This window comes from Xenopus tropicalis, chromosome 5 (genome assembly GCF_000004195.4).
Source record: "Xenopus tropicalis strain Nigerian chromosome 5, UCB_Xtro_10.0, whole genome shotgun sequence".
Lineage (NCBI taxonomy): Eukaryota > Metazoa > Chordata > Amphibia > Anura > Pipidae > Xenopus > Xenopus tropicalis.
The window spans coordinates 57621096-57637441 of record NC_030681.2 but is presented as its reverse complement, the minus strand read 5'-3'; the positions used below and the strand labels follow the sequence as shown (position 1 = coordinate 57637441).

Here is a 16346-nt window from a genome sequence, read left to right as displayed (position 1 = left end):
CTAGGAAGGGCATTCCACAACCTCACTGCCCTCACCGTGAAAAACCACCTACGCTGCTTCAAATGGAAGCTCCGTTTCTCTAATCTAAAGGGGTGACCTCTGGTGCGTTGATTGTTTTTATGGGAAAAAAGAACACCCCCTATCTGCCTATAATCCCCTCTAATATACTTGTACAGAGTAATCATGTCCCCTCGCAAGCGCCTCTTTTCAAACAACCCCAACCTCGACAGTCTAAACTCATAGTTTCATCCCCTTAACCAGTTTAGTTGCACGCCTCTGCACTCTCTCCAGCTCATTAATATCCTTCTTAAGGACTGGAGCCCAAAACTGCACTGCATACTCAAGGTGAGGCCTTACCAGGGACCTATAAAGGGGCAAAATGATGGTCTCATCCCTTGAGTCAATGCCCTTTTTTATACAAGACAGCACTTTATTTGCTTTAGTAGCCACAGAATGACACTGCCTGGAATTAGACAACTTGATCTACAAAACCCCCTAGATCCTTCTCCATTAAGGATACCCCCAACAAACTACCATTCAGTAGATAGTTCGCGTTTATATTACTTTGCACTTATCAACATTGAACCTCATTTTCCAGTTTGCTGCCCAGTTTTCCAATTTTTTCAAATAGCTCTGCAAAGCGGCAGCATCCTGCATGGAACTTATAGTTTTGCATAATTCAGTGTCATCCGCAAAAATAGAAACAGTACTGTCTATGCCCACCTCCAGGTCATTAATAAACAAGTTAAAAAGCAAAGGACGAAGGACTGACCTCTGCGGTACTCCACTAACCACACTGGTCCAATTAGAAAATGTTCCATTTATCACCACTCTTTGTACTCTATCCTTCAGCCAGTTCTCTATCCAATTACAAATATTCTGTTCTAGACCAATATTTCTCAATTTGATCATTAACCTTCTGTGAGGTACTGTATAAAACGCTTTAGCAAAGTCAAAGTAGATGATATCAACTGCCATTCCAGCATCGAGGTTCCTGCTCACCTCCTCATAAAAGGCAACTAAATTAGTCTGGCAAGATCTGTTACACATAAAACCATGCTGGCACAAACTTATAGTATTGTGAACTGCAATGTATTCAAGTACCCTATCACTTACTACCCCTTCCAAAAGTTTTCCTACTACTGATGTCAGACTAACAGGCCTATAGTTTTCAGGCTGAGAACAGGATCCCTTTTTAAATAATGGCATCACATTAGCAATCCGCCAGTCTCTCGGCACCATGCCAGACCTCAACGAATCCTGAAAAATTATGTGAAGAGGCTTGGCAATCACAGCGCTCAGCTCATTTAATACCCTTGGATGAATCCCATCCGGCCCTGGACCTTTGTTTACCTTTACATGTTCAAGTCTCTTTTGAATTTCCTCCTGAGTGACCCATGCGTCAGTAGCTAAATTACTAGAACTGGGCATATTAAAAGGGAAGCCTTCATTAGCTGGCTCCTCAGATGTATAGACAGATGAAAAATAAGAGTTCAAAATTTCTGCTTTTTCCCCCTTCTCATCAACCAACTTACCCCCCCCCCCCCGTGATAGTAAGGTTCCCACCCCTTCTTGCTTCATTTTTTTACTATTCAATAATTTTGGATTCTTTTTACTCCTAGCTGCAATATCCCTTTCCATCTCTAATTTAGCTTGCCTGATTTTTTTGCATGCTTTATTTGCTTCCTTGTACCTGATGAAAGTTTCTGGTGTCCCAGCTAACTTGAATGCTTTAAAAGCACATTTTTTCTTACCAACCTCAACACTAACACTTTTATTCAGCCATAAAGGTTTTGCTTTGCGATGCCTCTCCTTGCTTACAAGGGGAATATACTGTTGTGTATACCTGCAAAGCAATGTTTTAAAGATGTTCCATTTTCCTTCTGTGTCTAACCCTATGAAAAGCCTTTCGCAGTTGACACATTGCAGAGATGCCCTTATACTGGCAAAGTCTGCACATCTAAAATCGAGCGTTTTAATTACTCCCTTATAGAGCTGTCTCTGCAGCATTATCTCAAAGGAGACCATATATCTTTCACTGTATGTCACTCCTTATTTAAACCTGTGAACATTTTCTAAGATCAACACCAGTGTCGGACTGAGATGGCAGGGGCCCACCAGAAAGCCTTGGAGCCTCTTCCATCTATCAAGTTTCCTTGTTCCCATACAGAAATAGGGAAAGACCATGAAATAGAAGTAAGAGGGCCCACTGACACCTGGGCCCACCGAGAGTTTCCGTGGTATCCTGGTGGGCCAGTCCAACACTGATCAACACTGTGACTGTGGCAATAAACTTTACATTTCGATTGCTTTGCAAACAAGACTTTCTTCTCCTCTGTAAAAGTTACACTTCCTGTATATTATTGTTTAGTACAATTATTTCACACTGGTAGAAATGCATATTTCTATCATTTTAGAATGATAAGTATAATATGTATAATAATGAAGTATCATCTGGGTAAAAAGTTATTCTTTGTGGTGAACTCAGACTATTGCCCCCACCCGTACAAGGAGGTAGGACCTGTAACCTGTAAAAATTAAACAGTACCTATAAGCTGAATAGGGAACCAACATCGGTATTTCTATGATACACCTTGTGCTGGAATCAAGGGATTAGGAAGAAAAGATGGATATAAGTTGAGTGAAATTATGGCTATATTGGCTTGTGTTGGCCAAATATAGCTATCAATACATATAAAATGGCACATGCCACACTGACAGATACAATACAGGTTTTGAAATTTCAGCAACTGAACTCTGAAGACAGCATATGGTACATGGTTAAAAATACCATCCCTGACTCAAGCCACAAAACACACCCCAAAACTAAACCCAGTTATAAACACTGGGCGTGCATTATAATGTCATTGTACTTGACTATAAAAGACACAAACATAGGCAGAACCTAAAGGGAACCAGCTATCAGAACGATTTTCAGAACGCTTGCTATGGTTATTTAGTTAGCCAATACAGGTATCACCTTTATAACACTTTTGTTATTTTTTATTTCAAAAGGGTTTCCCTGTAGCAAGGCTGTTAGAAGAACCAAAATTGTGGCAATACAAGGGAATAACAATATCATTAACAGAAGCTACATAAGCATAGCACTTAACAATGCTGATATCTTAGCACTTATAAAAAAGACACACCTGGACAATGAAAGAAGCCATTTATAACAAAATCCCTGCATGCCTCAGGTTGCTAACATTTCTCCAAGGCACAAAGGGCCCGATTCACTAAAGTCCGAAATAAGGAGTGCTATTTATAGCATGCGTTAAAAATCTTATCACTTCTTATGTTTCGCTCGATTCACTAAAAGGACACTTGTCATAATTAAGAAGCGATGTTCTTGGCGTTATTTATCTTGCGACGACATATTTTCAAGCAATATATTACGCAGCGCACAACATATTACGCAGCACGCGATATTTTACGCAGAGCGCAAAATTTTCAGAACGGTAGTCTTCAGAAAGTAATGGTTACGTGGGTAATATATTGCGCTCTGCGTAAAATATTGCACGCTGCGTAATATGTTGTGCGCTGCGTAATATATTGCTTGAAAATATGTCATCGCAAGATAAATAATGCCAAGAACATCGCTTCTTAATTATGACAAGTGTCCTTTTAGTGAATCAAGCGAAAAATAAGAAGTGATAAGATTTTTAACGCATGCTATAAATAGCACTCCTTATTTCGGACTTTAGTGAATCGGGCCCAAAATGTTTAAAACCTCAAACTAGGAAAAAGCAGGTGAACAATGTTGAGACTGAAAGGCAAGGCAATTTATATCAGAGCCACATACAGTATCTATGGATATATAGTATTCAGAGTTCATAAATAATGACACTCCGCATTGTTCTGCCCATTGAAGCTATAATAACCCATACATCCTGCTTATAAGGTAAAAGACACATGAAAAAATTCAAGAATTCAGGAATGAACATACTTAAGAACATTCCAGACATACTGGAGCTAGTAAGAAGTGATGAGTAAAATTTTTCCCCAGACATGGTTTCACTGCAAAATTCTGCATCTCGCTATTGCCAATTTTTTTCACAAAACTGCTGCAAAAATTTGCTGCAACAAAAATTAACCAAGAGTGGGGTAAAGTCGCTGTTGCAGCAAAAAAGTTGCATTTGCGTCAGTTGCAGTTGCTTCACATAAGTCATTGTCATATCAAGTTGCAATCCTGAAAAAAAGTGTGCAGTAGCCACAATTTGTGAATTTGTTTCCCATTGTAGGATGCGTTTTGTCCATCCAAAACCATCCCACAAAATCTCCCATAGAGTTTAGCCCTTACTCACAGTGGTGCTCTTCACTGGATCACTCTGTCTCTGAACCTGACCACATACAGCTGATGCTGGCGGATGACACCCCAGAAATGAACCATTCTTTTCTCCTTGTTGAAGCCCCTGACTGCTCTACTAACTACCCCCAGCCTGATTCTTACTCCCTTATTTCCCTGACAATGGCTACTGTTACTTAGGCCTCCTCAGGCTCTCTAGACCATCTATTCCCTCCAGAAAACTGGTTCCAAACAGACAGAAGACGTGGTGACTTTTTTAAGACTAGGGATGCTTGACATCCCTGGTAAATTACAGAACTGCCAAAGAAACAGCTCCTCACCCCAGCTCCTGGCTAGATTAACCCTTCTGTGGACTACTAGAAGTGAGAAAAAAAACGTTACCCATCTTCATTTATATTGCACGACTCACAAAACGGGGGAGGAGATTTATTTCATCAACAGCATTTTTTCCTCACTTGCGCTCATATTTTTTAACATTGATATGACAATTTCCCTTCCCGAATTCTTAATAAATCAGCCTAATAAATTGAGGCTTAATGCTATAAAAATATTACTTATCTTTCTGTATGACAGTTCCTATGTGTTTTGGAAGGAGGGCAAAATAGCATAATGGACTCAATATTAAAATTCTAATCAACTCTAAAAAAAAATATTTTGATATTAGATATATAATATATAAATATACATTTATTTATGGAAGGAAACAGGTAAAACTTAGTCTCTGCTGTAAAATCTATAATGAAGCAATAGAATTTTTAACGATTAAAGTGAATGTAGGACTGACCAGACTGGGGGGGTGACTTTGATGTAGTTGGCCACTGGCCAGCTTTAATAAACAGTATTGCAATATATGAACAAATAATCCCTGTTATTGTTCGTTCAACAATAAGGACGTGTATTTCTAAGTAGCTAATTGGGTTAGTCTATGTATACACTGTATATATATATTTTTTTCACATATCTATCTTTAGATAATGACCATTATCTTTTTTAATAATTTAATTAAATGAAAAAAAAACCCATATATTTTATACTAATGCAAAATGCTCTTTTCTAAGTGTGTTTTATAACAATGTAAAAGGATACGAGGTATAGCTAATAGCTGTGCGAAAACATGGAATGATGAACCCCAAGCAATTTGCCATGGGGCAATATAAGTAAAGACATACTGCAGTTTCTCCAGTAGGTCCCAAAGCTAAAGAAAAAAAAGGACAAACCTATAAGAAAATGGATTAAAAAGAACAACTGAAATGTCAGGTTGATGATCAGATTATTAATAAATATGGTTTTCATTGAGAAGACTAACATTTCAGCTATATCACTAGCCTTTTCCAAATTGACTCACACATCAAATTCAGTGTCTAATAAACATTTAGTGGCAGGAAAAAGTGGGGATGACATCATCTACACATGTCAATCATTATGTTAATCATATATATATAGTGAAAAGAATGTAGTAATCTGAGGTGAATATTAAAGGGATCCATGCATAAAATATACAGCTTGCACAACATACAAGATAAAAGTATGTGAAAATACAAGTATTTATTGTAATTATTTGTCATTTATATAGCATTGACACATTTATGCAGAGATTTACACATTTGTAAAGTTTGGGGAAAGATTAACTTTTACAGTAAAATGGTAGGCAAGCAGGTCTCTTATGCAGAGAAAGTGACACAAAAAATGCAGACTTAGCCTTTTCTTTATTCAACTGAAAAACACATTAACAAGATGCTTATCTTTATATGGCATAAAAAATAAAGAACAATCTCTGACAGAGATGAGATTATAGTCTTCCTGACTTCCAGGGCTTATGCCAGACTCTGGACCACCACAAGGTTAACACCCTGTTACTCACAGTTTAGAGATAACTTCTCTCTATCAGCCAGGACACACAGCTAACTGCCAAATCAGTGTCACTGATGCACTTTTCCAAACACTGCCTTTCTCCAGTCACCAGTCTCAGGCTCCACAGGCCCCTTGGTTTTCTCTGATGCTTCCTGTTACTCAGTAGAAACAGCCAGAACGTTGTCTCTCCTCCAGCCACACAAGAGATACACAAGGTATTGAAGCACACCACTTTTACCTCTACAGGCAGGTCCTTCCTCAACCATAACCCTGTCTGCACTAGGTATCCCCCTGCAGCCCATATCATGCATCTTAAAAGCACACACTCCTGTACATTTTTAGGCCACACAGATGTGTTTTCTAAACACACTGTCACACATTATTCACATAAAACATACATACAAACATACAAGCAGGTTACTTGGCTCCTATAAAACACTAGGTTACAATATGTTTTCTAAACACTTCACTTCAGCTGCACTTAGAAACATTGTTTCTCACATTTAATTAAATAAGTGGCTTTTGGCAGAGAGCCCAGAAAGTTAAAAAGCCACACCTGCACTAAGATACAATTGTAACTAATGAGCTAAATAGGTCTCTTGGGGAACTGAGACTTGCAGCTTAAAGGGAAATTTCAGCTTTTTTAACAAAACTGTAATAACACATAAAACAAGACCCCAAAACCCCCATGTGTTCAAATTTTTTTTTATTTTCACTAACCTGCCAAAATTAGTCAAATGGGAGTTGTATTTAGGGGGTGCGGTTGCAAAAATGGGTGTGGTCAAACATGTCTTCTTTTTGTCCCTCTTTCCATTTTCAAAATGTTGGGAGTTATGATAGTGCCCAAGCTGGAACTGATTTAGGACCCCAGAACTGCACAGAAAAAGTGCTGACCAGTATGGAAATAAATAAATGAACTAAAACTAGGTTTGCTAGTTTTGTGTGTAGGAAAGTATAGGTACTTTGAATTGCTTAGGATGCGAATTTTAAATAAATGTCCTGCTGTAAAGTTAATGTTGTATCGGCAAAGTCAAATAATCATTATCAAGGCAAAACTGAAAATGCAATAAAAATACTAAAAGTAAATTGAAATCAAAGTGAAAAAAAATGCATATGAATGTAAAATTAAATGTACTTTAGGAGCAATGTGTAATTTATAACCAAAATGACGGAGGGGGGGCTCACTGGGGGACTAAATCAGTGACCGCATCAAACACATTGTTTCTACTGTAGCCCGGGGCAGCCAGGATCCAGGGGACACTTTTCCGCAGTCTGTTCATTGCATGAGGGTGGGGGTTATGAATCTACAATCTGTGGCACTTGTTTACCTTTTACTACAGACTGTGGGTCCTGTTATAAAGATGAATTTAGTGCCACTGGGCCTTGTTGTGTGTCTGTTGACCCATTGTAAACAGAGCTGTGTACAATGGGTCAACAGGGGCAAAGTGTACTTGAAAAAAGACAATCATAAAACTGCAGCGGCCTAGTAACATTAAAGGATCTATACACCACTTAGTTACTCTATTAATATGGAGTATTAGTGTACTTGTCAGAAGTTGCCTAGAATCAAAGCCTGGTCTGCAAGCTGCTATGGCTGCACTAACCTTCTCAGCCATGTTACTTCTCTCTGCTGATCAATGTCAAGTGTTCTCAAATTATCAATTAAGAGACTTTATAAGCCTTTTACAAACAACTCCTAGTTGCTGGATCATTGAAGCCTTTCAGCCTGAACCAGCCAACTTGTGCCTTGAGCAGTTTTCTTTAACTTTTTATTTTTCAACCTGGGTATCTAAGTGCACCAACCCTTGGCCTTGGGGCATCAGTCTCTGACCTCAAGCCCTATGCTGCTATTGGGGGAGGGATCTTCCAAGGTTGAAAGTTGCCAGGTGAACCCAAGACTAATTCTGTACTCCCGTCCTCGCAGGATGAATGGGGAATACTTGATCCAATGGGTGCAGGTGGTGGAGGGGAGCTCCACCAGAAAATACCAAACTGAAGCTGATCAATGCAGGGACGCGCCGTGAAAAAGTGCACCACATAGCTGGCTCTAAGAGAGGGCATGCCTGTGTCCCCTTTTCAATGAAGAGAGAAAATGATTTTACAGGCAAGACAAAAATCCCTCTTTCTTTATCATTTCAGGGGGACATAAGGGATGTTCAAAAGCAGTCGCAAGGCACAAGTAAGGATGGGAGCTGGAATCATGTCTGAGCCTGCACTTTCCTGCCAAAAGCAGCCTCCACTGAGGATGCCATGTGCACCTAATAGAAACATGTAAAGGTGTGGAAGGAGGAACAGGTGGACATCCAGCAAATCTGCTCCGCAGAAACAAGGTTCTTCACGGCCAAGGAAGCAGCCACAGATCTGGTTGAATGAACCATAACCCTGAGGGAGAGGGCTTGCTAAAGGAAGCTGAGGATAAGAAAACGATTGTAGTGAAACAATTCAGGGGGAACCCCTGGGCTGAGCACCAAGTCTGTCATGTGTGGTAGTAAATTTTGGAAGATTACTGTTTTCTAGCCAGTCATGATGTAAACAACACTTTCTTCAAACGCATGTTGTCTGTGCACTACGGTTTAAATAGCCAGCCCAGGGATATGGATTCTCTTCTCTTCTGCCCAGGTGAGGATGCCTGAGACCCCCTGTATTGCACCCATGCTGCGAGTGCCCCCCTGGTGATTGACATATGCCACCACAACGTCCAGTTGCAAACCCTCTATAAGTTAAATGTATTGGTCATTTTAAAGACCAGAGTCAAGTATGTTAATGTCTTTAAGAGGGGCTTGGATGAGTTCTTAAACAAGCGTAGTATCCAAGGCTATTGTGATACTAAAATCTACAGTTAGTGTTGATGTTGGTATATATAGTTTATGTACAGTATATGAGTGTATAGAAAGGTAAGTATTGGTTTGTGTGGTTTACTTGGAAGGGTGGAACTTGATGGACTGTGGTCTTTTTTCAACCCTATTGGGCCGATTCACTAAAGGTCGTTAATGCATAACACAAAGTGTTCGCTAATTAAGTACCGACCCATCAAAGTCATTTCGCATGCATTACTACATATCGCATGTGCAAAAATCCTGATTATCGCATTGAGGTAATAATTGAATAGAAATAATACTAACACATAATTCACAGACATTTTTGAAGCGTTAAAAGCATAAAATGTGGCAATAATTACTGTGAAACTTAAAGGAGAAAGAAAGGCAAAAACTTAGTAAGCTTTATCAGAAAGGTCTATGTAAATACAGCCATAAGCACTCACAGAAATGCTGCACTAACTGTGAAAAGATTTCTTGTGTCTGTAATTCCTGTGCCAGAGACATGCAGCTCTCTGCTGTCTCCTCTCTCCTGCTCCCCCCTCCCTCAAGAATGCTAAGAACTCACTCTCCCCCTTAGGAATGTGGATCTGAGCCAATCAGCAGGAAGCTGACTCATAGTCTAACTAACTGAGCATGTTCACTTGGTCTGGGTGTCTGTGCAGGAGTGAGGCATTATGGGAACTTTCTTTACACAGCTCAGGGTTTTTTCTTCCTGTTTGGCTTCTGATCATCTGAACAGGTGAAATATGGGGAGACTCTATTGGGAAGACTATTGAGACAACTGAAGGTATGCCTGCAGCTTGAGATTAACTCTTTATTAGCTTTTCCTTCTCCTTTAACGCCTCCCAGGAGTAGTCGTTACAAACAAAATTGCAGCTGGTGATTGTCTGTGGTGGAGTATGCAGTCGGATTTTTTCAAGTATGTGATCGTCCTAGAGTGATGCATCCTCCAGTTTTCAGGGAAATGGTAATTTTCAGAACGGTAGTTTTCATAAAGTCATGGTTACGTGCGTAATAGCGTGCGCTAATATCATGTGCTACGAAATATCGCATTAATATATTGCATGCTTTAAAATAACGCTTAAAAATATGTCATCGCCAGATAAATAACGACAATAACATTGCTTCTTAATTCAGACAAGTGTTAATTCGCAAAATATAAGAAGGGATAATGTTTTTAACGCATGCTATAAATATCACTCGTTTTTTCGGCCTTTACTGTAGTGAATCAGCCCCTATGTATGTAACTATGTTGAAGAAAATAAAAAATGTTCCAGGTACTTTTTTAGTCAAGGGAGGACTGACAAAGGAACTTAGAGACCTCCTTGATGTGTTCATTGTAAAATAAGTCCGTGGCAAAGGTGCCCGAGATCTGAGCTGGAAGCAAAGAAGATGGATTTGCAGAAGCCCTCTAGTTTATTGTCTATTGGGTCCTTGAATCCTGCAGCATAGGGAACTGGGATAGTGGTAGCCAATCTAGAGATTGCTGGATCCACTGTAGGTGAAAGAGACCAAAGATTCATGTCTTCCTTGGGAAAGTAGTAAAGTGAGAGGTGAGATGTGTTAGTCTTATGATTGAGAATGGCCCATTCTTCCTTAACTACTGAAAAGAGCTGATCCTGTGAGTGAAATACTTTGGTGGTCTTTTTTAGTTGCTTAAAAAGATCCTTGGAAGGATCTGAAGAAACAGCAGTGGAGACATTGAGGGAAGTTAAAACAGCCTCAAATAAGCCATCCATGTCAGAGGAGGAAGGGGAAACCCTTCTCTGTGTATGTGTGCTAGGGGCTTTGCATTTGCCAAAGACACCCATAGGAGACTGGGAAGCAAGTTGGGTAAGGAACTTGTCTAGGGATTCTGAAAGCCTGCCCAAACCTTGCAAGGAAGCAACAGAATTTGCAAGTCCATGGGGATTCTGGAATGGAAGCAGAAGAACTAGAAGGGTCTGTGGAGGAGCTTTGAGGCTCAGAGTGTCTAGTGGAGAGCCTAATGCAACAACAGGCGCATGCAAGGAATGGGACCTGTGAGACCTATAATGTAGTGTGCTGTAGGGGGGGGGGGCTAAGATGTGACTTCACATGTAAGTGGTATGACCAGGACCCCAATCTGTGGAAGGGAGCCTAAAAGAAGACGAAGGAGTTCACCCCAATGCCACCCCCTTGCTGAAAACCAGGGATGAGCAGAAAGGGTACTGAGCTGAAGCTCCTGCCCTTCTTCAGACTCTGCCTTGACTGGGGACTGAATTGTGATTCCTGCTGCAGAAAGCCTGTAAAAATTAAGTAAGAATAAACTGAATTAAATTATATATAAAATAATATACAAAACTCCCCTAGGAGGAGTTGTTTCCTCCTCCCATAAGGACACTAAAAGAACTTGGTGGTTTCAGCCCCCTCAAGGGGTGTAGCTTGCCGGGAGCAGCAGGCCAGCTCCCTGGGAGGGCTGTCAAAACCTTGTGCTCTTTTTTTTTTTTAAAAGGCATTTATAACATAAAACCAACAATAAACAATACAGCCTGCTAGAGAAGAGGGGGTACTTTGGGGTTCCCGGTGGAGAGGTTATGAAATTCAAGTTTACCTGCTCAAAGGGAATACTATCACAAATGTATGGGGGTGGTAGCAGAGGGCCAACAGCTCAAGGAGGAGGATTATACCATGGATGCAAGCAGGCACTCAATATATCCATGGACAGGCAAAGTTAAAGAAATGGCAAACTTTATTTTAAGTCTGTCCTAAAATGTATTATATATATCAGTAACTTTGCATTTGGCTAACTCCTCAGATGTCACAATTCTTTTTAATCTACTGAAATGGGATACTACATTGTCACTAACATAGGATATGCTATTTTGAACATAATGTTGATATAATGTCTGATCACTTTGTCCACAAAAAATGCCTGAAACGGTCAGTGCTTTCATTGAGTCTTATGCGAGACATGTTAACAGGGACAACTGCAAAAATCCAAAAATAGGAAAAAAAAGCTCCAGCAGATTAACTGCAAAACATTTATTATGGGTAGTGTTACCACTACCCATAATAAATGTTTTGCAGTTAATCTGCTGGAGCTTTTTTTTCCTATTTTTGGATTTTTGCAGTTGTATTTGGTTGCAGCACAGAGCAACAACTAGGAGCTAAAGCATTTTTCGTAAGTACTTTATACAAAGTTCACCAATAATTTTTCATTTTTGAATGTTAACAGGGACGTTAAACAACTGGAGGATAAATTGCCGTGAAATTTATCAACTCCCACATAATTATGTAAATGTGTAAAGTTTCAGTCCTCAATAGGACCTTTCTCAAGGATATATTAAAATATATATTAAAGGTCCGGGAATGGTGCACACAGAAAACTCCAGGTACTGCCTGGGTGCATGGTTAACATAACATAATTAGTAAGCCCAAACAAACCGCACTCACAGGACTTGTATGAAGCAAAGAAATGGTGTTTGATTCAATGTTTTGGCTTAGACTCAAGCCGTCTTCAGGACACACAATTACAATGTGATCAAGTGATGAAACATATAGCCGAAAACAGTTTGTGTAGAGCCGTCTCCCAACACTGCCTCATTCCCTGATCGTGACATCACTTAATGAGATGACGTAAAACAGCTGTGTAGAAAGACCTCCCACAAGTTCATTGGTAATACTGTAGAAATCAAGGGCTCCCTAGCCCTACATAACTGTGACCATAACCCACCTAACATGAAAAATAAAAGTGAAAATCAAATTAAAAAACAAGTACCGAACAAGCCACACACAATTATGAAGGACATGTAAACCTTCCCAAGGACCTGTGTAGAAGCACATAGGGGAAACTTCTCTTGGGCTCAAGAGCCCTTACGCTCATATATTGATATATCGCCCTTTTGGAACAACAAACTGCTGCATATGGTACTGAAGCTCAACTCATCAACTCATCGCTCACTCCGCAGTCCCGTGCGTCCGCTTCTCTCTCGTCTCCCTAATAGTGCCATAGCAACCATCCATCATTTCTCAGACACATTCTTTCAGACCTATACTTAACCGCAAGTCACGTTAGGCACATTTACCCTTTTCAACCTTTAAACTATAGCTACCTCCGGATCGGGTGCTGCCTCACAGCAGCTACAGTATCCACGGGGCTAAAGTTACTGTGAGTGTTAGGGCACCAGGTAGATGTTGAAAGCATCTGTACCTTCATGATGAAGGTGGAGGCTGTTACTGCTGTGTTGTTTTAGATGCACACTTGAGGGATCTCAGAGGAAAAGTGTAGTACAAGGCCTAGAAATATTAATGTGCAATAATAGATTTCAATTTGAAGCTTATTTATTTATATAGCTACATGGCACAGTGTAATGCAACCCCACATATGCAAATATTTTCATGAACCAGTTTGAAATAAAATTCATATATGCAAATTAAGTGAGACATTTTTGGATACTTAGTTATATATTAAAAGATGACCAACTAAAAATCTGTTACTTCAGTTCTTTCATCTCTGCAAAAAGATTGTGACATCTGCAGAGAGAGGCAATCTTAACTTACTGAGATACATAATACATTTGTAACACTTGTTACTCAAATGATTTATTGGAAAACCAAATGAAGGAGATCCAAACTGAAACAGGACAGAGATGTTAAACAAAAAGAGAAAATTTAAACTTTACTCTACTTTGAAATGCTTAAAAATTTTGGCAGACATTAGTGTCTACTACTAACAGATCATTAACCACATGTTGAAGTCTTTAAAAGGCCTTCAGTTTTAGCATATAAAAAGTAAGGAACCTGGGATGTGCTTGTGATCCACAATCCAAGATGGAGGCTGCATTGTGAACTCACTGCCACCCACTGGGCTTGGAAAACCCATCTTGCAGATGCTGATTGGCATTCTTTGCTAAAAATGTACATTATGGGCAGATTTATCAAAATTCGAGTTTTCTCTCAGAAAAAAAAGTCACACTGATGAGAATCACATTGTTTTGAATGTTTTAATAACATTAAATTAAATAAATTGAATGCACCAATGTGGATACATCAACCCTGTGTTTCCACTATATTAATCTGTGCAACATCAATTAGTAGGGTTTTCTTTTACAAGACAACATTTGATTAAAAATTAAATGGACTGTGCTTAAATTTGGAGTTAGAAAATCCCTAAAGTAAGAAAAGCCCTGAAAGCTGACAGAATTGTCCCATGGTGTTGCATTAGATAAATGCTGTGCTTTGCTTTCATCAACTATGTAAGGTAAATGTATGATATATTTGAATTCTATTTTTTTTTTTTTTTTTTACAAAAATTCAACTTACCTTGTCAAACAAAATTGACATAATAAAAAAGTTAATAAGAAAGCTCTCAGATATGCTACTGTAGTCAAACTGGAAAAATAATAATGTAAATCCCAGAATAATATATTGATGGAGGCTATTGCAAAAAGAAGATCGTAGGAGCTTCATTCCAGCAAGAGTTATCAGAAGTGTATCAAAACTGTTGAGAATGAAAAACAAACAAACATAAAGGACCATAAATCTAAAATATTCTAAAGTGGTATGGATTAAAATTTGTAATATACAATTAGAATTAGGGGTAAAATAATCACTTCAATAATAATAGTAATAATAATTGTAAAATGTGATCATGATGCAATATTTATTTTAGAAACATGAGTTTATTTTAGTACATTTCAAGGATTCATTAGTTTTTAAACACAGATTTCAAAACAGAAGAAGATGACAGCAGCATTAATATTACATGCACTTGTTATTCAACATTGTGGTATAGGACTCATAGGGACTCAAATTGCTAGTAAGGCCATACATTCCTTCTATGACCCACATACATATTGTCAGATAACTGCTTAAGTACTTAGACAGCAGTATTAGACAGCAGTGCCAAGCCAAATGCTAACTACCTCCAAGGCACCCTTTCCACCATATGCCCCCTCATCAAGCCCCTTCCCTGGCTTATCACCACCCTTCCAATCATGAACCCCCTTGTTGCCCTCCTCCTTAATGATGCTCGCTAAAGTGCCGTGCTGACATTATGCACTACAGAGGGGCTGGAAAGTGGATGGGGCAAGCAGAAGAGGTACTTAACCAGTGCCCCACACACTATTGCCCCCAAGCCATGTGCCTCTTCTTCCTACCCCTACTTCACCCCTGTTAGACAGAACTGATTGTATATTTAGTTAGTATGCAAAGTACATTATGGCCAGAAGTGGTGTACACCTGCTGAATTTCTTTAAAAGGGAGATTTTTTTCACAGAGCACTTGTGCATATTTAACATTGTTATTATGGGTCTTGATATTGTATAATATTATCAGAAAAATTCCTTCTATCATCCAAGTTAGGCCTACATATTAGCACATGCTGGCAGCTGCACTGCATAACATGTACAGATACTCCAAATTCATCTATGTGCCTGCTGCTTAAGGGCAATGACAGACAGGGAGATTAGTCGCCCTGGTGCAAAGCAAATAACTGTTGTTGATCTACAGATACCTGCATCCACTATTAGAAGCATTAGGGAGGTGACAGACAGGGAGATTAGCCGCCCTGCAACAAATCATCGTTGCCGCGGGCAACTTAGCACCCCTCAATGCCATCCCACCGGCAAGAATGTAAATCACCGGTGGGATGGCATACGCGCCGCTGCAATTTCCTCTTAAGGCAACTTCAGGTGACATTTGGAAATTGCAGCGACACGTATGCCATCCCACTGGCATTTTAAATTCTTGCCGGTGGGATGGCATTGCGGAGAGATTAGTCGCCCGTGGCAACGAAGATTTGTCGCAGGGCGGCTAATCTCCCCGTCTGTCACCTCCCTAATGCTTCTAATAGTGGATGCAGGTATCTGTAGATCAACAACAGTTATTTGCTTTGCACCATCACAAAACAGCAATATAATATGCCAGTCTTTGGTGTGTTCAGAAGATGCAGTAATGCAACTTACTGTATTCCAAAGCGTTTGTACTTGCTGATTGAAAAGGCATCAACTGTCACAGCATTCAGAATTATTGAGGGGTACAGAAAATATTTCTCAAAACACAGCAGCCACAAATAGAGTTTCTCAAACCATGTTAAATGTGCTGCATCTAAAAATAATGAATAAGTAAATATTGTAAGATAATATTTCAAAGTATTACAATAGACAACCTTATTTTCATGCTTAAATACTGTAAAAGTCTTAACAAAAGTCTTACAAAATTGACAATAATATGAACTGTAAACAATTTGCAGAACAATTTATCATTGGGAGATCCAAAATCTTCCATAACTCATTTGGGAGTGGGTATGTGCAATATTTATACCACTTGGTACCACTGGAACAGCATTTTTTATTTTTTGTAATATATTTGTAGAACAGATGCCTCCTCTCTGCAAGTTTAAGAGCATG

At 39.3% G+C, this 16346-nt stretch overlaps 1 protein-coding gene across 3 annotated transcripts in view; it reads right to left on the bottom strand.

The window, feature by feature from the left end:
- Positions 1-16346, bottom strand: part of pcnx2 (pecanex 2) — a 141582-nt gene that overhangs the window by 36216 nt on the left and 89020 nt on the right. For all 3 annotated transcript variants that reach the window (XM_031902350.1, XM_031902349.1, XM_031902351.1), the window contains 3 exons: positions 15903-16044; positions 14260-14437; positions 5393-5501 (listed from right to left, as the gene is read on the bottom strand). In XM_031902350.1, the coding sequence (XP_031758210.1) occupies positions 5393-5501; positions 14260-14437; positions 15903-16044 (429 nt within the window). The remainder of the gene's footprint in view (positions 1-5392; positions 5502-14259; positions 14438-15902; positions 16045-16346) is intronic.